The sequence below is a fragment of the Oncorhynchus kisutch genome, linkage group LG23 (genome assembly GCF_002021735.2).
Source record: "Oncorhynchus kisutch isolate 150728-3 linkage group LG23, Okis_V2, whole genome shotgun sequence".
Lineage (NCBI taxonomy): Eukaryota > Metazoa > Chordata > Actinopteri > Salmoniformes > Salmonidae > Oncorhynchus > Oncorhynchus kisutch.
Window position 1 is genome coordinate 16,605,940 of NC_034196.2, and position 25,818 is coordinate 16,631,757.

The 25,818-nt window shown below is 44.2% G+C and overlaps 1 protein-coding gene across 8 annotated transcripts in view; it reads right to left on the bottom strand.

Annotated features, from left to right (window-relative positions):
• LOC109868319 (retinoic acid receptor RXR-alpha-A) overlaps window positions 1-25,818 on the bottom strand; it is a 164,151-nt gene that overhangs the window by 104,133 nt on the left and 34,200 nt on the right. For 6 of the 8 annotated variants that reach the window (XM_031802639.1, XM_031802641.1, XM_031802640.1 and 3 more), the window contains exon 2: window positions 7,841-8,041. In XM_031802639.1, the coding sequence (XP_031658499.1) occupies window positions 7,841-8,041 (201 nt within the window). The remainder of the gene's footprint in view (window positions 1-7,840; window positions 8,042-25,818) is intronic. The other 2 variants (XM_031802643.1, XM_031802642.1) reach the window with 1 other exon arrangement.

Here is a 25,818-nt window from a genome sequence, read left to right on the forward strand (position 1 = left end):
GTCAACAGAGAGAGCTGGAGTGACAGTCAGAACAGCCTTTCTTCCTTTAATATCTTTATCAGGGATGATGAGAGTCACACCACACTGGGGAGAGAGCAGCTTGCACTGAGCATGGCTCAGATATCTGGGTTAAGATGTACATATTCATTTATATTCATGGCGTTCATTAGTTTACCCATATATTTCAGAGGAGTACTCAGAGTGCCCCTGCTGTGGTTAACATACTGTACTGTATTAAGCAACATGGGGCCGCAAGAATGAGAACTTGCTTATTTCTGTTTAATGGATGACAGAAAAAAGGGTGTTTTTCAGATGCAGCTACACTGAACATCTTACTCCAGGGTTGGGGTCAATTCTGTCCGGATTTGGAAAATGTGATGTATTCTTAGTTTTGTGAACAACACTGCGATTTAATACTCACATTTGATCTCTAATTCTTGCATTGAATGTGTGTTTAGTGAGGCATTCTGAATTGATCCCAACAGTCTTACTGTGATAATCATTAGAGTGAAAACAACATTCTGCCTCTCCGGGGTGTATGATGAGGGAGAGACGGTGTGGCTCTATGGCTAGCCCTCCATCCCTCCATCCTCCCCTCCCTCCATCCTCCCCTCCATCCCTCCATCCTCCCCTCCCGCCCTCCATCCCCTCCTCCCTCCCTCCATCCTCCCCTCCCTCCAACCTCCCCTCCCTCCATCCCTCCATCCTCCCCTCCCTCCCTCCATCCCTCCATCCTCCCTCCCCTCCCTCCATCCTCCCCTCCCTCCATCCTCCATCCTCCCCTCCCTCCATCCTCCCCTCCCTCCATCCTCCCCTCCCTCCCTCCATCCCTCCATCCTCCCCTCCCTCCATCCTCCCATCCCTCCATCCTCCCCTCCCTCCATCCTCCCCTCCCTCCATCCTCCCCTCCCTCCATCCTCCCCTCCCTCCCTCCCTCCATCCCTCCATCCTCCCCTCCCTCCATCCTCCATCCCTCCATCCTCCCCTCCCTCCACCCCCCCTCATCCTCCCCTCCCTCCCGCCATCCCTCCATCCTCCCCCCCTCCATCCTCCCCTCCCTCCATTCCTCCATCCTCCCCTCCCTCCATCCTCCCCTCCCTCCCTCCATCCTCCCCTCCCCTCCCTCCATCCTCCCCTCCCTCCATCTCTCCCTCCTATGGTTTGAGCTGTAACAATGAGATAGCATTTCAGTGGGGTGGTTCTATGCAGGGATTATGGGCTCAGAGAGTTATCAAAGGCTTAGTCACTGTGATTTCTCCTGACCTGTTATGGATGGTTGCCGTCACTCTGTGCCAAGGTGAAGCCCCTGGCGTTCTAGCTGCACCCTGGCCTGCCCAACCCGCTGGCACACTGGCTGGTGGTGAAGACAGCCCAGTACATCACTGGGGCCGTGTTCCCACCTATCCAGGATATGTACTTGAAACGGTGCCTGAGGAAGTCCTGCAGCATCATTAAGGACCCCACACACCCCAGCCATGAGCTGTTCTCTCCCTTAGCGCCGGGCAGACATTATTGGAGCATGAGGTTTGATACCAACAGGCTCAGAGACAGTTTCTGTCTACAAGCCATCAGACTGCTGACAACTTGGACTGGACTGACCAGCTGCTCTGATTCTCCGCACCTTAACACACATGTACTCATGCACACACACACACACACATCACACACACACACACACACACACACACACACACACACACACACACACACACACACACACACACACACACACACACACACACACACACACACACACACACATATATATATATATACATTCAAGCTACCCACCCATCACAATTCCTGCTACCATACTCTTATTTACTATTGCTAATACTGCACAATTTAAACACTTGGCCCCCAGTCCCTCCTTTCTCTGATACATGTGTAATATTGCACTATAAATTGTGCTTTCCTGTATTATACCAATGCTATAAAAAAAATATATATTCTCCTGAGCCATGTTGAGAATGAACCTGCAAGTAAGCATTTAGTTGGATGGTGCATACCAAGGTTATTACAGTATACTAAAACAGAAACTAAAACGAATCATGGTGTATTTCGTTGGGACGGTGTAAACATTCAACTGAATTTCAAATTAAAAAAGCGGAAAAGCTGATATAAATAAAAAAACGAATAGAAAAACTAAACTGGAATAACCTTAGTGTATATACCATGTGTATCCTGTACACACAACTAATACAACTTGAAACACGGCCCCCTTCCTATGGAAAGGAATGAAATGTCTGCCCATTCCTCTACTCCCCGAAGACACAGCCTGAGATAAGTTATTCACACACCTGTACACATGCAAACACAAGTCATGCATTCATTCAGGTGAGACTCAGTGGACTTGATCAAGTAGGCTACTGTCTCAGTGGGTACAATCCCACAGGCATTGAAAACCCACACACATAACTTCACATTCCCACTATTGCTTGAAATAAAAAACATCTTTATATCAGAAGTTGCTTTGTGTTTTCTGCACCACTCCTCCTATATCATGAGAACAAGGCAGAGGTTTATGGATTGTGGACTGAAACTGAGCTGCTTCCAATCAGCTGGCAGATTGCTCCACAATAAGCTCTACGATTCAGGAAAAAGAGAGACGGGAATTCATCAGGCAGGATTTAGGGCCTGTGACATTGTTCCCAATCTTCCCATGTTTACATACTGTGGGGCGGCAGGTAGCCTGGCGGTTAGAGAGGCGGGCCAGAAACCGGCAGGTTGTCAGTTCGATTTCCGGGTCCGAGCCCCCTGCACCTCTCAAAAAAACGGAGGAATTGGGTTAAAAGAGGAAGTCAAATTTCAGTTTGAATTTGTGTGCAATTGACCAATAAAGTGATCTCTCTCTAGTTCTAGAGCTACGAAACAGGGATTACAAACTCGCTGCAATGATGTCATATGGTTTGGACATCTCCCTGCATCCCCTGTTTCATCTCGAAAAAGTCCAACTGATTGGAATTTGCGAACAGTGTGGAGGCTGTATATGTTAGGCCTAAAGCCAGTGCATTAGCCAGTATCTGGTGAGTACTATATGAATCTCAACATCCAATTAGCTCAGACTTTTGGCAGAGTTTATCCTGGAAGTGACAGGCCCCAGACCAAACACTCAGCATACTGAGACATCACACTGGTCTAACTGGACACAAACAACTGTTAGGCTATTTTTATTTAACAGTGGGATCAGCAGCCAAATGTGCTGTGATAGTCCAATAATAAGTCTGTTTTAAAATAGCCTGTCAGTCTTTGTGGTGGTTGTGGTGATGAATGTGTGTGCAGGGGGCGAAGGCTGAGGCAGAGCACGGCTGTAATCGTCAGCTTGGCGCTCTGGCCCCTCTGGCTCCTGACCCGGCAGGAAGTGGCCAGGGAGTGCACGGACTCCAGCCAGCCAAATAGAGATCAGCGAGCGTGGAGCATGCTGAGGCTAACAACCTCCCTCACCTCTGTGGGACCCCACCCGAGAAAATACGAGGAGCCGGGAGCCACTGGAACCCCCCCCCCCACAAACCCGCTGTGTGACCACAAGGTCTACAAACACATGCTGCCTCTCGCTGGAGCCGAATGCCTGGGCCCGGTGCTGCTCAAGCTCTGCCGAGTCTGTCTCACAAACAATACACACACACACAACCATAGTACACAAACACAGTGCACAAACACACACACAGTGCACAAACACACACAGTGCACAAACAATCAGGAAGGAGCCAGATTTGTGTTCTGCTCTCCTCCATGTTTCCTCACGGTTCACTCTGGCTCAGCTCTAGGCAATAGGCAGGGAAAGTTCTTTCCAAGTCCTGCAGAATTCTAAATGGGCTCCAAATTAATTGGCAGGATTCACGAGGCAGTGAGATAATTCTGAGGCTGGGTAATGAAGTCAGCTACGGACCGTGGCGAGAGCTAATAGGGCTTGGCTTTGGGCGTAATTGCTGCTTAAGCGAAGTCAATAAAGAGGGATTAATCAAACTCTACCCACACACCTGGCGGCCAGTTCCACTCCAACGCAGAGTGGACTGTGAGAGTCAGTGAAGGGAGGGAGAAAGGGAGGGACCCAGACAGAGGTAGTGGTGCAGTTGAAAAGCACCAGAATCCAAACACCACATCCATACTACCCACTCTAATGAAATAAAAAGGGGGAGCCAGCAATCTACTCCAACAGCCCTCCTCCTCCACCTCCTCTCCTTCTTCTCAAGGCAGAATTTGTCCTGTCATTTGGTCTCTCCAAACACGGACCATATGTGAGTTCAGTGCTGGCAATCAGACTGAATTGTGAAGCAGGCAGCTGAGTTCATCAGGAAAAAATTTGCCTTCCGCTCGGCAGGCCTCTCTCCCATTGGCCAGTCACGAGGCCCGCTCCGTTTGAGGGCACCCCAGACATTCCTGTGGATAATCTTTTCCATTCCTCCGCTCAGCTCCGCGAGGACAGACCAAATCACTGCACAAGGCCTGCATTGTCAGGCCCTTTCAAAAAGCCCTGTTTTAAAGCTCTCTCTCTCTCTCCCACTCGTACACTTCTCACACATTGCCCCAAAAACGTTTTTTTCCTCTTGTCTTTTAAAAAAGAAACAACAAAATGATTGCTTTTAAAATTATCTCTGGAAAAGAAAAGAGCCCTGAATACTATGTTTCTCACGGTCTCTTTCCAGTAATGGTTTGTTTTTGAGAACTCTAAACAATGTGAAACCACTAAAACCAGAGCGGGACTACATCACTGTGTAGCCGGGAGTTCCCCCGCTGGAGTCGACTCCCCGGGTGAGGGCAACCAGTCTTCCCAGAACCCTCAGCTGCGTTGCCGCTCAGCACCCCACGTTCTCCACAGAGGCTTGTCATTGTGGCCTTGGCCGGGCAGCCGAGGGACGGGATTGGAGGACAATCACACAGATGTGGGGCGGGTTAGGACGGGTGTGTGTGTGCTGGATGTGGCGATGGGAGATTTACAGCAACACATTCCATAATTAGATCCATGATTATGACCGGGGCTATAAAAGACAGACTCCAGCTAGGCTGAACATTATGCTACTACTCTGTGTGACTAACAAACCACAACGCCTTTACAGTTATCTCAGCCTCTCTCTCGCTCTCTCTCTAAGAACACATTGCTACTCTGCTCTGAGCAGCTAGGCCACGGAACATTTACCACACCACTGAACATTGTGAAATATCAAAACACTTAAAAGACAAGAAAAGACAATCTGACTCAGTCTCACACATTCTCCTCTCATTCCTTGTAAGCCAACCATGCCTTGAAATAACTAAAAAAAGCACATGGAGAAAGCACATTTCTATACAGTAACAGTTACCATTATAGTTGGTGTGCTAGAGAAGTATCCCGACTATTCTAATTGCTCAGGAAACGTCCCCACCCTCACCAAGGGCTGTGACAGTCAAAAATGTACCAATCAATCACACCAGCCCAGTAACACACACATCTATGGACGAGACAGAGAAGAGAGCGGAAAAACAAACTGTGTCTGCACCTCACCGATCTTGCTGAGACATGCCCATGAATAAGTATTTGTGGTTGAGAGAGAGACAGAGAGGGTAGTGGGTTCTTGTTCTGCCTGTCCAAAGCTTTTCTATAGTTGCTTTTGTCAATATTGTTCTATTGTTAGACCCATTAAATACACGCTGCCCATTTCATTCACATGTTCTGTATTGATAGTTGTGAGTGCATGGTGATCTAGATCAATGACAACTCAACTCCAAACAACCTTTTAACCCTTTACACTTGTGGGAATTAGCCTATATGGATAGGGCTAAGTTGAAATGTTTCTTACAGAGGAGATATGAAAAGCACATGCATAACCATGGTAGCAATTAAAAGGGAACAGTTTGGAGATTATGGGTAAATTATTAGACCAAAGGTGAGGAGACAACAGTTCAGCTGACACAAGACTGAATCTAAACAATACACTGTTGATGTGATGTTCATTTTATATGTACAGGACTTTCGCAGCATTTGTTTCTAACGAAATCTGAACATACTCTGGATACATTCAGTAACATGATAAAGAGTATTCCTGGAGAATGTGGGATAGGTGCATCATAAGAGAACAAAATGACAAGGGTTTGAGTGAGAGGACTAACTGGTGTCTCCAAGTGGCCACACACCTCTTCAAAGTGTGCACAGTTCCTGAGTCATTTCAATGCACTTTTATGACTCAAAGAAGAGTCTTCAAAAAAACAAAATAGCTTTCCTAGCTGTGCCGTTGAGGAACTAGAGCAAGCACACTTGTAGTTGTTTTGTTTGGAACACAACCCTGCATCCCCGCCATCACACAATTACCTTTGTTCTTAACACAATCAAAAAGCTGACTTTTATAAATCACAATCTGGGTCAGGTGAGCATGACTTGAAAACTTGTTATATTGCCAACATATATTGCAAACAGATCATCATTTTGGTGCGCATAAAAAGTCATGAGGGCATTAAGGTGAGTGTGCTTTTCTTCACAATAAACAAACACTCATTGTGTTCAGAACAACCCAGGGTATGATTTCATCTTGTAACTGTACATCAAACATAGTGGTCATACACGTTGACACTGTATATGACAGTCGTTTTATGATATGGAAATGTCAAGTCCACATTTGGACTCACAGGTGTTTGGTTTGCTTGTATGACATCAAAGCTGTAATTATTATAATCCTCAACGTCTCATTTTTCTAAATACACAAGAGTCCTCTTAATTTACAGCATTTCCCTCACTCAGACGACAAAACATTTGCAAAATTTTCCCAACTAGTGGGAGAGATGGGGGCAACTTCTAGTCGTTCACGGTGCTCAAGTTCTGAATGGAGTCAGAGCTCTGACGTCATATATAGCATGTTACTGTACAGCCATTACCTTTCAATTTAGGCATTTATTACTGCCCAAATCTGCCATTTTCAACCTGTGTTAAGAGTATGTGTACAGGGTATGTGTACAGGGTATTTGTTAAGGGTATGTGTTAAGGGAATGTGTACAGGGTATGTGTACAGGGTATGTGTTAAGGGTATGTGTACAGGGTATGTGTTAAGGGTATGTGTTAAGGACTACAATGTGTGAAGCTAACACAGGGCTTTGTCTGTGAGGTTCCATACAGACAAAAATCACTCAATCTACCACTCTCCTGTAAATTCATCCAAGGTGCCACTGTTTGGTTGGTCTGGTTTCGTCGCCTTTGTCCAAGGCGTGTTCCCCTCACATGAAATTGCTGTTAAGTTACAACAAGCCACTCAGTCACGACAAGTGACTCTGCAAGAGGCCCTCCACCCCCAGCCAACGAAGCCACCAGCAGGGCAGGCACACGTACAGCAACAACACAACAACAGCACAGTACTGTCCCTCAATCCCCACATACCAGAGGGTCAGGTTCAGAATGCACTGCTATGCTGACATCACCTGACCCAGCTGCCCTAGCAGGGAAAACAGAGGTGATGAGAACAGAGGCCTGTTTCATAGCACCCCTGTTAAAATGTCAATCACCGGGCCTCCACATGCAGAGACTACATTAATCAGGCTGACTGACTGAGCCATCGCTGCCTAGGAAGAAGCCTTACGGCTCTGACAGCTCTTTACCCCAGGCTGTGTGTGTGCTTGTAGCTGTGGTAAGGAACAAGCAGCTTCTTGCTTTGTGGATATACTACTTTGGCATGACATGTTCAGACAGTAAAATGAGTTACAGTAAATGCTCCTACTACCTGGGGTTGTATTAGCATATCAAAGCCATTTTTATAGGTCCATATCATCAAATTAAAATTGTTATACAGTGGATCAAATGTACTGTATAATGCAGTATACTGTAGAGTATACTATAACTGTATACTCTTTCTATCCACTGGCAAATTGTAGCTCATACTTATTTCATACAGGTGTCTTCCCAGGTGCTGAGTCTGCCATGACGGGGCAGATGGCGATGGGATGTGGAGATGGCGTTGAGTGTTACCTGTAGATATCCGGCGCTGGTGGAGGTGACACATGCCGGTGAAACAGGAGCAGGCCTCCCCCGAGCGTCCACGCTGGGGGGGCGGAGCCAGTGAGCACTGGGGCTTCAGGAACCCTGCAGAGGGAGGGAGAGAGAGATGGAGGGAGGGATAGTCTGTTAGAAAAACAGGATAATGATGATAAAAATAGTGACATTAACAGCAGAGAAAGCCGAGCTGAGGGTTGCTCCACACAACACCATATAGATACTGTATATATTCATAGATACTGTATATTGTCACCACGGCAGTATAGACACTGTATATATTCATAGATACTGTATATATTTACCACGGCAGTATAGACACTGTATATATTCATAGATACTGTATATATTTACCACGGCAGTATAGACACTGTATATATTCATAGATACTGTATATATTCACCACGGCAGTATAGACACTGTATATATTCATAGATACTGTATATATTTACCACGGCAGTATAGACACTGTATATATTCATAGATACTGTATATATTTACCACGGCAGTATAGACACTGTATATATTCATAGATACTGTATATATTCACCACGGCAGTATAGACACTGTATATATTCATAGATACTGTATATATTTACCACGGCAGTATAGACACTGTATATATTCATAGATACTGTATATATTCACCACGGCAGTATAGACACTGTATATATTCATAGATACTGTATATATTTACCACGGCAGTATAGACACTGTATTTCCTCACCAGGGCAGTATAGACACTGTATTTCCTCACCAGGGCAGTATAGACACTGTATATAATCACCATGGCAGTATCCCTCCCTTATTTAGATATAATCCCTCTGTAAATGGTATATTCCCACTGTAATCAGCCTATACTCCAGAGTTGTATGTTTTGTCTTTACTGTTCCGATATTGTATATTCTGTATGATGTCTGTGTGGACTTCTCTGTTTGTCTGTTGCTGGCAGTACCTTCTCACTAAGGCAAATCTACAGGTAGATGGTGAAGCGTGCTGCCTGGACAGGACTGTCGATACAGATTACAACTTGTCCTTGGCAACAGAGACAGGGTGAGGAAACATTTGAAGGATCTCTACTGTACCCATAAGTCTCTGAACGGCCTCCCTCCCACCAGCAGGTTACACATCCATCTCCCCTGCCACATGGAGACCCAGCCAACCTTTCACATTTAGAGCACTGTTTATCTGTCTCCCTTCAGAGTGACCCTCTAACCCAGAATATGAGGCTAGCTCAAAGCTCCATGGAGCTCCCTGTCAGCTCCATGCCCAGGGCCAAGTGACCAGGAGAAGGCAACTGCCCAGGGGAGGCTGGGTAGGAGGCTACGGAGGGGTGGAGAGGCATGGGACTGAGGTTGGGAACTTTGTGTGGACAAAATGCCAAATCAGGCGGGGATGCCTGGGGGGCAGGGGGAGGGGGGATCTCAGAGGTCACCAGGGTCACGCTCAATAGGGAAGTCATTATCTGGCACAACGGGGTGACTGAATGTTCTGTACCCCCACTAGTCCAGTCTTCACTACCCCCTACCATCCCATCCCCATGCTGACATCATCAGTATAACAGAGGAGCATGGAAAAAAGCACAGGTAGAAGAGTATAGCAACTTTGTCAATTAAAAGCTATGGTGGTCTGTTTAGCTAGTTCCTTTTTCCATCATTATCACCATTGTGTTCAGATCTACACATGACGTAATGACGGGAAGATAGACAGAAAACTCATTGAGATAGTATATTGACAACAGTGTCAAAACAATCAATATCATATGAAAGCCCAATCACAGGCAATACATGCTGACCTTGGAAATCCACTTCAACCCAGTGAATGGCATCAGAGGCATGTGTTTCTGTGACTGACATGGCAGGCTTGGCAGCGTCTAGAGAAAAACAACTTTTTGTGTAGCTTATGTTTCTCAGTCAGTCAGTGGAGGATTCACCAACCCTTTATTGACTCGAGGGAGTTCATGTGAAACTCATTGGCATCGGCAGATCTCCTCAAATCCTGACTTTATTCATTTCCTCATGAGGACCTTTAGATTTCCTGCAGACATCAAGAACGTTGGTCAGAGAAGCCCCCCCCCCCCCCCCCCCCCCCGTTCCGAGCCTAATACAGCTCCTTTATTAGGACCATGAAAAACATGTCACTCCAGATGAGCTCAGCCAATGACATTTAAAACAGGCACAGGGATATTGAATTAGTTCCCCATGATAAGCCGTCTGGGATGCTGATGCTGTGATCAGGATTGTGTGTGTGTGTATGTGTGTGTGTGTGTGTGTGTGTGTATGTGTGTGTGTATGTGTGTGTGTGTGTGTGTGTGTGTGTGTGTGTGTGTGTGTGTGTGTGTGTGTGTGTGTGTGTGTGTGTGTGTGTGTGTGTGTGTGTGTGTGCGTGCATTGCTGCATGTGTGCATATGTGTTTCAAGGAGAGGGGTGGGCTGTGCCTGTCAAGCACATTCCTCAACTCTTTTGATTAGAATTAGAGAAGAATCCAAATGCCAGTGATGGACGTGGACCAGCAAGTCCAGACAAGTACGAGTGAACGCAGACAAGCTGAGATCATCTCAGTCTTAATGAAATAAAACAGACATGAAGACCACACAAACATTATTGAAGAATGAACATGTTTGAAAGGAGAAGAAGTTGATATGTCATCGTCTGTCTGTCTGATACTTCACTGTTGTCACATTCAAACGGTGTAAGTCAGAAGTATATTTTTGGGGAGCACATAAAAAAAATGTTTGGTGCCACATAGTTTGTATAAATGATGGTAATGATCAGTAAATGTTGGCATATGTTTCTCCAAGCAATCTAACACCACAACTAGCTGCCCAAGGCCCAATTCACCAGGAACATCTTGATTTGAAGTAGGCCTGGTCTATCCAATCTACTCATTTTCTCCTTGTTTCCTCAGAGCACAGAAGAAGCAAATCCCTGCTTGTATAACTAGCTAGCAAAGGGCGGACAATGACACACGCCATAGGGCTCCGAGCCATGTCACTGAACATTACCCTGTTAGCACATGAGCTTTTCCAAGTTCGGCTTTTCCAAATTCATGGGTAAACCGAGTAGACAGGGGCCCAACGAAAATGCTCCACTAGCCGTCCATTGGAATAATCTTCCCACGGGACACAGTAATATATGTGATTCAAACGCTCTGAATGTTACCTAAAGCTGGAACCGTGGGAGACAGAGGACCCGAGTGTGAAGAGAGTAAAATAACAGGAGGGGGGCAAATTGTTCCTTGAAGTTTCATTGAACAAATGATGTTCCTCTGATTTAACTAGGGAAGCCAGTTAAGAACAAATTATTATTTTCAATGACAGCCTAAGAACAGTGGGTTAACTGCCTTGTTCAGGGGTAGAATGACAGATTTTTTACCCTGTCAGCTCAGGGATTCAATCTTGCAACATTGCGGTTGCTAGTCCAATGCGCTAAACACTAGGCTACCTGCTGTCCCATATGGAACACTGACCTTAAATGTGACCCTCCAAATGTTTTAAGTTTTAGTTGAAGAGAAACAGCGTAGAGTTGGAATTAATATGCCATTCCAGATGTTCAGGGAGTTTCATTCTTGATGAATAAAAAAACTTGTAGTCTGTTTTTCCAGCTATTCCCCATTCTAGATTGGTTTTAATAAAGGGCTTAATGACTGGTGTAGCAGTAGCAGAGAGGCATGTGCGTACAGGTCTTCCCGTCGTGAGCGCCAATGATCTGTGATCTAGTGATCTGCCATTAAAGGCATCTCTATCCCACTGCTGTGCCTCTGTGTCTTCTTGGCTCATACAGCACACCGTTGACTACAGGCATGTTTGATCTTTCCCCCCCCCCTCTTCTTTTATTTCCAAACAGAGCGAGGGATGAAGAGAGGAGGAGAGAGATCTCATTGGGTTTAATAACTGTGCGAGGATCCCGTCTTCAGGGGACAAGCTCAAACATCCCCCACCAACAGTCAATCAGTATTATCATTACTGGCGATCAGGGATGGGAGCAGTGTAAACACACTGGGGGTTTTCTCATTAAACATCCAGTGCTATAATAAAAAGCCAGCCTATACAACACAGTGCTAATGAAAGCAAGTCTTTACATAGGACCATGCTAATGAAAAAGAGCCATAATGATAAAGAACTTAATGGGACAAAGGCATAATGACAATGTGCTAATGAAACAAAGGTATGGAGATGTGCATTCGTAATAATACAACTTTTTGTTCTCGCTCTAGTCTCATATACACGCCAACACTAAGGAAACACTTGTAAACTGTAGGTTAGCAACGCATATCCATCTCTAAACGTAATGTGCACTGGTTGCCTACACGTGAAATACAGTATATTCATGTTGGCTATTTATGAGGGGGTGGGGGTGCGGTGGTGGACTGCAGTCCTCGTATAGTCCTCTTAAAGTATGGCCATTCTCCTCGTGTGCCGTTACTAGAACGATTAAGCCCAAGGTCAAAGTTCGTTGGGCCCTTCATGGATCAGGGACGTAATAAAAGTGTCTTTCCCACACAGAGAGGAGCACAGCTCTCCAAGCTCTCAGGGTTATAGGGCCTTGCTGGCTCACACAGGGAAGGACATGCAGCTATCAATAGCCCGGGAAACCATCGTAAACGCCATTCACCTTCAACCGTCTTCAGACGGATGGGCGGCCTCCTCTACGAAGGCGCTCCACATAAATGAAAAGCCTCATACACTCCTCCAGCACATCCCTCCTTTCATTCTCTTCCTGCTCCAGAGAGACTTCTGCGTTGGAGTGTGTGGGTGTTGAGTGTTTTACCCATGTGCCCTTGAGAAAGGCTGTTGTCTTATTCTCCAATCCCCTATTGATGACATACAGCAGAGCGTACTCTACCTTTCAAAAGTTTGGGGTCACTTAGAAATGTCCTTGTTTTTTAAAGAAACACACATTTTTTGTCCATTAAAATAACATTAAATTGATCAGAAATACAGTATAGACATTGTTAATGTTTTAAATGACTATTGTAGCTGGAAACGGCAGATTTGTTATGGAATATCTACATAGGCGTACAGAGGCCCATTATCATTAACCATCACTCCTGTGCTCCAATGGCACGTTGTGTTAGCTAATCCAAGATGATCCTTTTAAAAGACTAATTGATCATTAGAAAACTCTTTTGTAATTATGTTAGCACAGCTGAAAACGGATGTCCTGATTAAAGAAGCAATAAAACCTGCCTTCTTTAGACTAGTTGAGTATCTGGAGCATCAGCATTTGTGGGTTCGATTACAGGCTCAAAAAGGCCAGAAACAAAGACATTTCTTCTGAAACTCGTCAGTCTATTCTTGTTCTGAGAAATGAAGGCCATTCCATTCGAGAAATTGCCAAGGAACTGAAGATCTCGTACAACACTGTGTAATACTCCCTTCACAGAAAAGCACAAACGGGCTCTAACCAGAATAGAAAGAGGAGTGGGAGGCCCCAGTGCACAACTGAGCAAGAGGACAAGTATAGTCATGGCCAAAAGTTTTGAGAATGACACAAATATTAATTTCCACAAAGTTTGCTGCTTCAGTGTCTTTAGATATTTCTGTCAGATGTTACAATGGAATACTGAAATATAATTACAAGCATTTCATAAGTGTCAAAGGCTTTTATTGACAATTACATGAAGTTGATGCAAAGAGTCAATATTTGCAGTGTTGATCCTTCTTTTTCAAGACCTCTGCAGTCTGCCCTGGCATGCTGTCAATTAACATTTGGGCCACATCTGACTGATGGCAGCCCATTCATGCATAAGCAATGCTTGGAGTTTGTCAGAATTTGTTTTCAGTTTTCAGCTGTGCTAACACAATTGCAAAATGGTGTTCTAATGATCAATTAGCCTTTTAAAATGATCATCTTGGATTAGCTAACACAACGTGTCATTGGAGCACAGGAGTGATGGTTGCTGATAATGGGCCTCTGTACGCCTATGTAGATATTCCATAACAAATCTGCCGTTTCCAGCTACAATAGTCATTTACAACATTAACAATGTTGTCTACACTGTATTTCTGATCAATTTTATGTTATTTTAATGGACAAAAAATGTGTGTTTCTTTTAAAAACAAGGACATTTCTAAGTGTCCCCAAACTTTGAACGGTAGTGTACGTATTAGGCCCCGTATCCTAAAATATAAAAAGCTACCAAAAAGGTATTAAAAGGAATATGTTTAGATTGCTACTTTAGGGACTTTAAGTGAAAGACTCTATTCTTGCCCGATTTCAGTCCATTAAGGTGCAGTGTGTCACGTTGTGCTGTTCTGTGATTAGAGCTGAGCGGAGGTTCATCACTGTTACATTCCATGAACATCAGATGTTTGCTTATCACTTCGAGGAATAATCGCAGGCAGCAGTCTCTCATTATGCACAATTACTGCTCTGCCAGTTACTCTGCTGCACTGCTCGAATGGGCCTTCATCAAAGCACATCTATCACAGCAGAGCACACACTGTCAAGAGGAGAAGAGCCTGGAGACAAAAAGACAGACTAAAAGACAGACAGACTGAGCCCGTCAGCTCTCACTCTCCTGTCTCTGGATATCAAACGCTCATCACCACTCCGGTCCATTCTAAGGGAGAGCCTCCCTCTCACTTTCAGATGCTGATCATCAGCATGGAAAGCATCCAACCTTTTCCCCACCGCCATATCGGCTCCATCAGCTAAATGTCTTTTATCTCCGCAGCGTTTCTTCCTTTGAAGAAAGCCCCACTTTCAGCTCCTCTTTATCTCAACAAAAACAAGAGCTGTGCAGATCTATCATGACAATGAAGTTGACGTGTCAAGGAGACAAGGAGGTGCGCACAAAGCTTATTAGAATAGGCCATTTTTGGGGGGGGTTCTAGGCACAAAACATTGCACTCCTGGCAGTTGCCTTTTACGTGGCTCTCTGTCTCCCTCCTCACACAACAGGGCCCCCCACAGTGCTGGAAACACTAGCCTGTTATGACATTCCACCCCAAGCTGGACCCACCCCTGAGACCCTCGGGTCCCTGACCAGCCAATCATAGGAGAGGAGAGGTCATACTGAGTAGGTCCAGAGAGCTGGGTCTCAGTCGGTTAGGTCACCCCACACGGTTGCCTGCTGGGGTATTGGGTTTCAAGTGAATTACTAGGCCCAGTAGGACTGTAACAGTTTCATACAGCATTCCATGCCAAACCAAGGAGCCATGAATGGACCCCCAAAACTATACCAACTTAGTTAAGATCTACTTAACTAGATCAATCCAAAGTGTTCCTAACTGGGCTTGTCCTGGAGCAGCTTGAGGATGTTCTGGCGCCAGCAGTTGAACTGCCTTGAATGAATTAGCCGGACTAGACTGACTGCTATTGTTAACATGAGTCACCTGAAGGCTAATTTTAACCTGAGTGTTGGTTCTAGTGGGGTTAACACCAGTGGGATTGAAATCAACGCCACCTGCAGTGAATAAATGAAGTATTACTTGAATCACAGTGAAATCAACTACGTGTGGTGTTGTTATTACTCAAATGTGTTGAGTTAATTTCATGGGAGGGGCCTTATTATTTTATTTCCCAGCATGCTTTGTTGCAGGTTGATTTTTTATAATAGTTTGTTTCAATATACATGTTTCTGCAGGCACATTGATTAATTAATTGATCAAAGATTAAAAATACATTTAAAAAACATTTTAAACTAATCCAATCTGTAAGTGGTTGGATTTATTGGAATGTTACTGAGAGGGTTGTTCCAGTTCGGATGGTTTAGGTAGTTTTGTTTGACAAGTTCTTCAACATAGCAATCATTCTGAATGCAGATCGTTGGAGATAGAAAAAGTTCCAATTGTTGAATATGGTTCTAATAGGAATTACAAATTACTTCACAAGACAGCATATTGTGACTTGCAGGTCTGATATGGCCCATGAGCCAGGATTTTCAGACCACAATGTTGGGAGAAAACTAGGTCATAACTAAAATCCTTATGAAGCGTTTCCTTTTCCTTCTCAGGACAGACATTTTATGAATGCAACAACCATGTCTCAGTCACATACAAAAACAGTCATGGGTGGGTAACGGTAACATTCCATTGATAGGCACCATGGGAAATATTCAAGTAAGTCTGTACACCTTACATTGTTAAAACAACACCCCCCAAAATACAGCATCAGCTATAATAAAGTGTTTGGGAACCAACACCCTTGGGGTGTTAGTTTATCCCTATTTCGGTGGGTCACATACACTACATGACCAAAAATGTATATGGACACCTGCTTGTCGAACATCTCATACCAAAATCATGGGCACTAATATGTAGTTGGTCCCCCTTTGATGCTATAACAGCCTACACTTTTCTGGGAAGGCTTTCCACCAGATGTTGGAATATTGCAGCAGGGATTTGCTTCCATTCAGCCGCAAGAGCATTAGTGAGGTCGGGCACTGATGTTGGCGATTAGGCCTGACTCGCAGTCGGCATTCCAATTCATCTCAAAAGTGTTCGATGTGGTTGAGGTCAGGGCTCTCTGCTCCAGAGTCCAATGGTGGCAAGCTTTACACAACTTCAACCGACGCTTGGCATTGCACATGGTGATCTTAGGCTTGTGTGCGGCTGCTTGGCCATGGAAACCCATTTCATGAAGCTCCAGATGAAGATCTTGTGCTGATGTTGCAGACCAGTCAAGTTCTTCCACACCGATCTCGACAAACCATTTCCGTATGGACCTTGATTTGTGCATGGGGGAATTGTCATGCTGAAACAGGAAAGGGCCATCCCCAAACAGTTGCAACAAAGTTGGAAGGACAGAATCGTCAAGAATGTCATTGTATGCTGTAGGTAGAGTTAAGATTTCCCTTCAATGGAACTAAGGGGCCTAGCCCGAACCATGAAAAACAGCCCCAGACCATTATTCCTCCTCCACCAAACTTTACAGTTGGCACTATGCATTCGAGCAGGTAGCATCCTCCTGGCATCCGCCAAACCCAGATTCGTCTGTCGGACCGCCAGATGGTAAAGCATGATTTATAACTCCAGAGAATGCATTTCCACTGCTCCAGAGTCAAAGGGTGGCGAGCTTTACACCACACCAGCCGACACTTGAAACCCATTTCATGAAGCTCCTGTTGAAGAGTTATTGTGCTGACGTTGCTTCCAGAGGCAGTTTGGAACTCCGTAGTGAGTGTTGCAATCAAGGACAGATGATTTTTACACACTACACACTTCAGCACTGGGCAGTCCCGTTCTGTGAGCTTGTGTGGCCTACCACTTCGTGGCTTAGCCGTTGTTGCTCCTGGGTGAATGCCGGTCCTTTTTCTCTGAAATTGAGTCTGTACTTTCACACCGGCAAAGGGTAATGAAAGTGGCAGTTGCACTGGTGTGGCATTTGAAACTGCAAGGCAGCTGTAGTTAGATAGAGTTGACAATGATGACCTTTGTAAAACTGCGACTTTTCCTGCATAGCTGATCTTAAATTATGAAGGTCGTGTGACTATCAACACAAGAGAAAAAGTGTTTCTTTTAAAAGTATTTGGTTAATGCTGTAACATCCTGAAGAATCAAAACAATAGCATGCTCATCCCTATACTATTCTTAGTGTGTTGTGTCCTTAAAAGTATACAATTATACAATTATAAAATTATATTGTCTGAGACTGAAACGCAGGCATACTGTTTCCTGGTTGATTGTTCAGGAAATGTCTAGGCAACTTTAAATACAAACTTATACTATAGAATGCTCAATAGTAATAGTTACTATTAAAAGCACTAAATGTGTTGTCTATGAGAAATTATACAGTAATACAATAAATATGATATTATTGTCAGAGAGTGAAAATCAGGGAGAGAGCAAGAGAGAAAGACCGTGTTAATGAAGTTAAATAAGAGAAGGGAAGGGGGGGATTCAAAGCCTGCTTGTGCGCGTCAGAACTTCCTCTGGGGCAAATGGGGGAACAAGGGCCTCAGCTCAGCCGAAGATAATTCAGACGACGAGCTCCTTGGGCAAACGGCATAATCAAATTTGTGTGAAGAGAAAAGAGGCTCCTTTGACAGGGGAGTGGAGACAAGAAAGCATTTAAAATCCAGTATCCCTCTCTGGATCTCTACAGTAACCATTCACATGACAGAATGTCTACTCATGTCAACAGCCCTTGGCAAAGCACACACTGGCCAGTTCTACCCAATGAAACAACATCGCCTGTTCCTGTGGTTTCATAAATGTTTTGCTAGTGAGTGGATACATTAACATTTCAGGTACCGGTAAGTTAGACTATTGCTTACATCCCATAGGCAGGAATGTCGATTCTGAAAGACAAAATTAAGCGCAGATTATCAACAGAGAACTAAAAAGTCATTACCATTTGATTGGGCAGAAGTAGAGGTGAGGAGGAGCCCAGGCATTAAGAACAGAGCTGTGTAGCTGAGCGACCTGCCTGTCTGTCCTAGAGCACGCTTCACGTTAGCTTCTTAAAGTGAATCCACACGCCTCCACTCACTACACTATCTCCCCTCTCCTCTCTCTGCAAGAGCTAGGAATCTCCCATTAACCCCCTCACACCACCTAACCTTGTTCTGTTGGTCAACAAGTACATTTACGTAATAGAGCGGTAAACACACACACACACACACACGGACGCACACACACACACGGACGCACACACACACACACACGGACACACACACGGACGCACACACACAAGGACACACACACACGGACACACACACGCACACACGGACACACACACACACGGGCGCACACACACAAGGACACACACACACGGACACACACACACACGGACGGACACACACACGGACAAACACACACGGACACACACACACATGGACACACACACACGGACACACACACGGACGCACACACACGGACACACACACACGGACACACACACACAAGGACACACACACACACACCACATACACATGGGGACACCTTGTTCTGCTACCCACATCCTGCTATTACCCTCCTAAACAATGTATTCTTCAGTGTCTGACCCAGATCTACCAAGCGAAGAGGGCACCATGCATGACATGAAGACTTACTGGCATTATCTCTTCATTCTGCTGTTGTTGTTAGTGCTTTCTGCAGCCGGTACATTTACACGTATCATTTGAGCAGAAATGCACAACACATGCATAAACAGGCCTACCCACCATTCCAGGGCCCTCTACCACAAATCCTGTGTACTTTCCCCTCATGCATGTATTTTTGGAGTTAAAATGCTTTGACGGCATAAATGATGAAAGATGCTGCAATTCCGTGGGAAACTATAGTTGTGCTTGTTGTGCAAATCTAATGGATATGAAGTGCTATGGGTTTACATCCCAAAAACTGAAACAGAAACATCTGGAGCAAGTTCTGATTAAACTACAGTACAGCTTGTTCTCTGTTTGTGGACAGTAAAGGAAGCAGCAAAGTAAAAGCACAAAACAATATGGAGATTTTCCTCTGTAGCACACTGAAATCAATGATCTACTTCAGCTTCAATAATCCACTGCACAATAAAAACACAGTATATCATTAAATGCAGTGCATGGATTGGGCTTTTAGAGCTATTTTTCAATGGTTTGGACTGTGCTGCACATATTGCAGTCATTATGGAGTGGAACCCACACCAAAATGAGCTCTGTTCACATCCAAAAACACCAAAGGAGTTCCAACTTAAAGCTTTGTAAACCTCATGCTTCAACTCAATAATGTGTGGACCGCAGAGTGCCGGTATGACACTAACTGTTAACCGTAGCCAGACTGGGACATCTTGGACAGGAAGACAGCGGTTACAGCTGAACAGTAAAGTGGATATTCGGTATGAGCTGCTTGGCAAACACAAGTCCCAGATACAACAGAGTGCTCTATTCTTTCTCTCTTTCCAAACACACAGCTTGAGGAAGCCTTCAGATTTCTGTGTCCAGTTTCATCTAAATGGCTCTATTGATATGTGTAAGGATGAGTGATTGTGATGAGCGTTGGGGCCGTCCAGATACCATACGTTGCCAGACTGATGTGGGAGCATGGCCATATTGTGGTTGGAGGGTTTCATTCCTATGCCCATAGCCAGACACCACAGTATTGAGGGAAAGAATACATCAGAATACTAAGATTGAGTCTGTGACTGAGACTGACTTATCTACACCTCTGTAAAGACCAGTCTGTTGATTTCAGGGCCTTGTTTCTTTGTGTCAAAATTTGTCTGTCTGAAATCCTTACTTTTATTCTCTTCGTTTGGTCAACAGTTATGAGCCAGCAGCTTCCTATATTCCCCTGAGAATGTTTCACATGTTAAGACCTTAGCTTTCTGGGGAAGGAAAGTCAGCGAGCTCAGGGATGATTTCACAATTAAACAAGTTGTTAATTACGTTAGACTGTTCTCAACAAACACTTTTTTCAGAGCAGGCAGCAACAAAATCAATAAGTTAAAGAGCAGAACTTGCATTCCACGAGTTTGACTCAACCATCACTTTCATGGTAATCGGCCAAGTCGTCTACTGGAAAACAAGCTTCACAGTAATGATCAATTATCAGATATTGCAACTATTGAATCTGAATCATGTGAATTACCTTCAGTCCTTTTAAAAGATATAAGAAGTCCTCTTCTCTCAACTGAGGAAACCATGAAATCAAAAGGGCATTGCATAACATGAATAAAGGCAAATCACCTGGTTGTGACAGTATTCCTCCCGAGGTCTATTGAAAATTCCTCAATTAGGTCCACTGTTACTTGAAATGATTAGCATAGCCGTTCACAAAGTCTTATTTGAAAGGGACGTACAGCACTTATTTCACTTTTATTTAAATAAAGGTAAGGTCACCCAATGGCCTCACTATCGCCCTCTATCTTTGCGGCCTCTCCTTCACTGCAGCCGAGGTGAGTAAAACATTTAAACGTGTTAACCCTCGCAAGGCTGCAGGCCCAGACGGCATCCCCAGCCGCGCCCTCAGAGCATGCGCAGACCAGCTGGCTGGTGTGTTTACGGACATATTCAATCAATCCCTATCCCAGTCTGCTGTTCCCACATGCTTCAAGAGGGCCACCATTGTTCCTGTTCCCAAGGAAGCTAAGGTAACTGAGCTAAACGACTACCGCCCCGTAGTACTCACTTCCATCATCATGAAGTGCTTAGAGAGACTAGTCAAGGACCCTATCACCTCCACCCTACCTGACACCCTAGACCCACTTCAATTTGCTTACCGCCCAAATAGTTCCACAGACGATGCAATCTCAACCACACTGAACACTGCCCTAACCCATCTGGACAAGAGGAATACCTATGTGAGAATGCTGTTCATCGACTACAGCTCGGCATTTAACACCATAGTACCCTCCAAGCTCGTCATCAAGCTCGAGACCCTGGGTCTCGACCCCGCCCTGTGCAACTGGGTACTGGACTTCCTGACGGGCCACCCCCAGGTGGTGAGGGTAGGCAACAACATCTCCACCCCGCTGATCCTCAACACTGGGGCCCCACAAGGGTGCGTTCTGAGCCCTCTGCTGTACTCCCTGTTCACCCACGACTGCGTGGCCACGCACGCCTCCAACTCAATCATCAAGTTTGCGGACGACACAACAGTGGTAGGCTTGATTACCAACAACGACGAGACAGCCTACAGGGAGGAGGTGAGGGCCCTCGGAGTGTGGTGTCAGGAAAATAACCTCACACTCAACGTCAACAAAACTAAGGAGATGATTGTGGACTTCAGGAAACTGCAGAGGGAACACACCCCTTTCCACATCGATGGAACAGTAGTGGAGAGGCTAGCAAGTTTTAAGTTCCTCGGCATAAACATCACAGACAAACTGAATTGGTCCACCCACACAGACAGCATCGTGAAGAAGGCGCAGCAGCGCCTCTTCAACCTCAGGAGGCTGAAGAAATTTGGCTTGTCACCAAAAGCACTCACAAACTTCTACAGATGCACAATCGAGAGCATCCTGGCGGGCTGTATCACCGCCTGGTACGGCAACTGCTCCGCCCACAACCGTAAGGCTCTCCAGAGGGTAGTGAGGTCTGCACAACGCATCACCGGGGGCAAACTACCTGCCCTCCAGGACACCTACACCATCCGATGTTACAGGAAGACCATAAAGATCATCAAGGACAACAACCACCCGAGCTACTGCCTGTTCACCCCGCTATCATCCAGAAGGCGAGGTCAGTACAGGTGCATCAAAGCTGGGACCGAGAGACTGAAAAACAGCTTCTATCTCAAGGCCATCAGACTGTTAAACAGCCACCACTAACATTAAGTGGCTGCTGCCAACACACTGACTCAACTCCAGCCACTTTAATAATGGGAATTGATGGGAAATTATGTAAAATATATCACTAGCCACTTTAAACAATGCTACCTAATGTAATGTTTACAGACCCTACATTATTCATCTCATATGTATACGTATATACTGTACTCTATATCATCTACTGCATCTTTATGTAATACATGTATCACTAGCCACTTTAACTATGCCACTTTGTTTACATACTCATCTCATATGTATATACTGTACTCGATACCATCTACTGCATCTTGCCTATGCCGCTCTGTACCATCAGTCATTCATATATCTTTATGTACATATTCTTTTTCCCCTTACACTTGTGTGTATAAGACAGTCGTTTTTGGAATTGTTAGTTAGATTACTTGTTGGTTATTACTGCATTGTCGGAACTAGAAGCACAAGCATTTCGCTACACTCGCATTAACATCTGCTAACCATGTGTATGTGACAAATACAATTTGTTTTGATTTGATTTGATAAACACAGATATGAAACTTTTTTTTATTTATTCTGTCACCTGGTCTCGAATGTACTTACTCAAATTGGTACATCTGGAACAAAGCCGGTGTGTTAAAAACTATTATCCTCAGATAACCTCTGTAGTCTATTTCATGACTGTTGGTTTTTGTTGATGCCAAGAGTGTGCAAAGCTGTCATTCAAGACAAAGTGTGGCTACTTTGAAGAATCTCAAATATAAAATAGATTTTGATTTGTTTAACACTTTTTTGATTACTACATGATTCCATATGTGTTATTTCTTAGTTTTGATGTCTTCACTATTATTCTACAATGTAGAAAAATAAAAACCCTGGAATGAGTAGGTGTCTAAACTTTTGACTGCTAGTCTATACATTTACAATATGTGTTGTGCTGTATTTTATTTGTTTCATATTGTAATAGATGTTTATGTATTTTATGAAATAAAATGCAGGGCTCTCTCGTAAAAGAGACACTGGCCTCAATGGTGACTCCCTGATTGAAGGTAAATAAACATACATGTCAGACGTTTACATACACGTAGGTTGAAGTCATTAAAACTTTGTTTTTAACCACTCCACAAATTTCTTGTTAACAAACTATAGTTTTGGCAAGTCGGTAAGGACATCTACTTTGTGCATGACACAAGTAATTTTTCCAACAATTGTTTACAGACAGATTATTTCACTTATGATTCACTGTATCACAATTCCAGTGGGTCAGAAGTTAACATACACTAAATTGGCTGTGCCTTTAAACAGCTTGGAATATTCCAGAAAATGATGTAATGGCTTTAGAAGCTTCTGATAGGCTAATTAACATAATTTGAGTCAATTGGAGGTGTACCTGTGAATGTATTTCAAGGCATACCTTCAAACTCACTGTCTCCTTGCTTGACATCATGGGAAAATAAAAAGAAATCAGCAAAGATCTCAGAAAAAAACTAGACCTCCACAAGTCTGGTTCATCCTTGGGAGAAATTTCCAAACGCCTGAAGGTACCACGTTCATCTGTACAAACAATAGTACCCAAGTATAAGCACCATGGGACCACGCAGCCGTCATACCGCTCAGGAAGGAGACACGTTCGGTCTTTTAGAAATGAACATACTTTGGTGTGAAGAGTGCAAATCAATCCCAGAACAAGAGAAAAGGACCTTCTGAAGATGCCCGAAGGAAACGGGTATAAAAGTATCTATATCCGCAGTAGAACGAGTCCTATATCGACATAAGGAAGAAGCCTCTGCTCCAAAACCAACATTAAAAAGCCAGACTACGGTTTGCAACTGCACATGGGGACAAAGATCATACTTTTTGGAGAAATGTCCTCTGGTCTGATGAAACAAAAATAGAACTGTTTGACCATAATGACCATCGTTATGTTTGGGGAGGCTTGCAAGCCGAATAACATCATCCCAACCGTAAAGCACGGGGGTGGCAGCATCATGTTGTGGGGGTGCTTTGCTGCAGGAGGGGCTGGTGCACTTCACAAAATATGTGGATATTGAAGCAACATCTCAAGACATCAGTCAGGAAGTTATAGCTTGGTCGCAAATGGGTCTTCAAAATGGACAATGACCCCAAGCATATTTCCAAAGTTGTGGCAAAATGGCTTAAGGACAACAAAGTCAAGTAATTGGAGTTGTCATCACAAAGCCCTGACCTCAATCCTACAGAAAATGTGTGCGCAGAACTGAAAAGGCGTGTGCGAGCAAGGAGGCCTACAAACCTGACTCAGTTACATCAGCTCTGTCAGGAGAAATGGGCCAAAAGTCACCCAACTTGGTGTGGGAAGCTTGTGGAAGGCAATCCAAAACAGTTTGACCCAAGTTAAACAATTTAAAGGAAATGCTGCCAAATACTAATTGAGTGTATGTGAACTTCTGACCCACTGGGAATGTGATGAAAGAAATAAAAGCTGAAATAAATCAGTCTCTCTGTCACGTTCTGACCATCGTTCGTATGTGTTTTCCTTGTTTTAGTGTTGGTCAGGATGTGAGCTGGGCATTCTGTTTCATGTCTAGATTGTCTATTTCTATGTCTGGCCTGATATGGTTCTCAATCAGAGGCAGGTGTTAGTCATTGTCTCTGATTGGGAACCATATTTAGGTAGCCTGGGTTTCACTGTGTGTTTGTGGGTGATTGTTCCTGTCTCTGTGTTTGCACCAGATAGGACTGTTTCGGTTTTCGTTACGTTCTTTGTTTTGTAGTGTTTGTATTGATTCGTGTTTTTACGTTTGTTTATTAAACATGGATCGCAATCTACACGCCGCATTTTGGTCCGACTCTCCTTCACCACAAGAGAACCGTTACACTCTACTATTATTCTGACATTTCACAATCTTAAAATAAAGTGCTGATCCCAACTGACCTAAAACAGGGAATCTTTACTAGGATTAAATGTCAGGAATTGTGAAAAACTGAGTTTATATGTATTTGGCTACGGTGTATGTAAACTTCCGACTTCAGTTGTATCTTACCAGCTTCCTCAAATACCAAAGCTCCTTGGGCAGTTCTATCTCTCTACGCAGAAAAAGCTTTTGATAGTCTAGAATGGTCATATCTTTGCTCAGTTTTGAAACATATGGGACATTTCCAATTTCATTAATATGATGGAAATACTATATGCCAATCCCTCAGCCATAGTAAAAACAGGCAATACCTCCTCTGTTCCATTCAGAATAACTAGAAGTAGCAGGCAAGGTGATCCCATCTCACCTCTGCTATTCTTATTGTCTATTGAGCTACTGGTCCAGGCAATTCGACAATCGAATGAAATTACACCAATATCTCTTAATTTTACGGATAACATCTCATTTAATGCCAATGATGTCTTACTTTATCTAGACTATGTATCTCAATCCCTCCCAAAAGCTTTGAAGATCAAGGACAAATTCAGCTCCATCTCAAATGATAAAATAAATCTTACCAAAACTTCACTATTGCCTCTCAAGACCCTGATGGAGGACTCCATCTCTACTTATGGAATCCCCATCGTTTCCCATTTCAAATATTTGGGAATAGATATCCTTCCACAGATAAAACCATTGCCAGAAAATTCAACAGAACGCTCAAATCAATTCAATCTGAATCTCCCCCTTCTGGCTATTGGGATCAAATCCATAGTGCGGTTTAAACATTCATATGGCAAGGTAA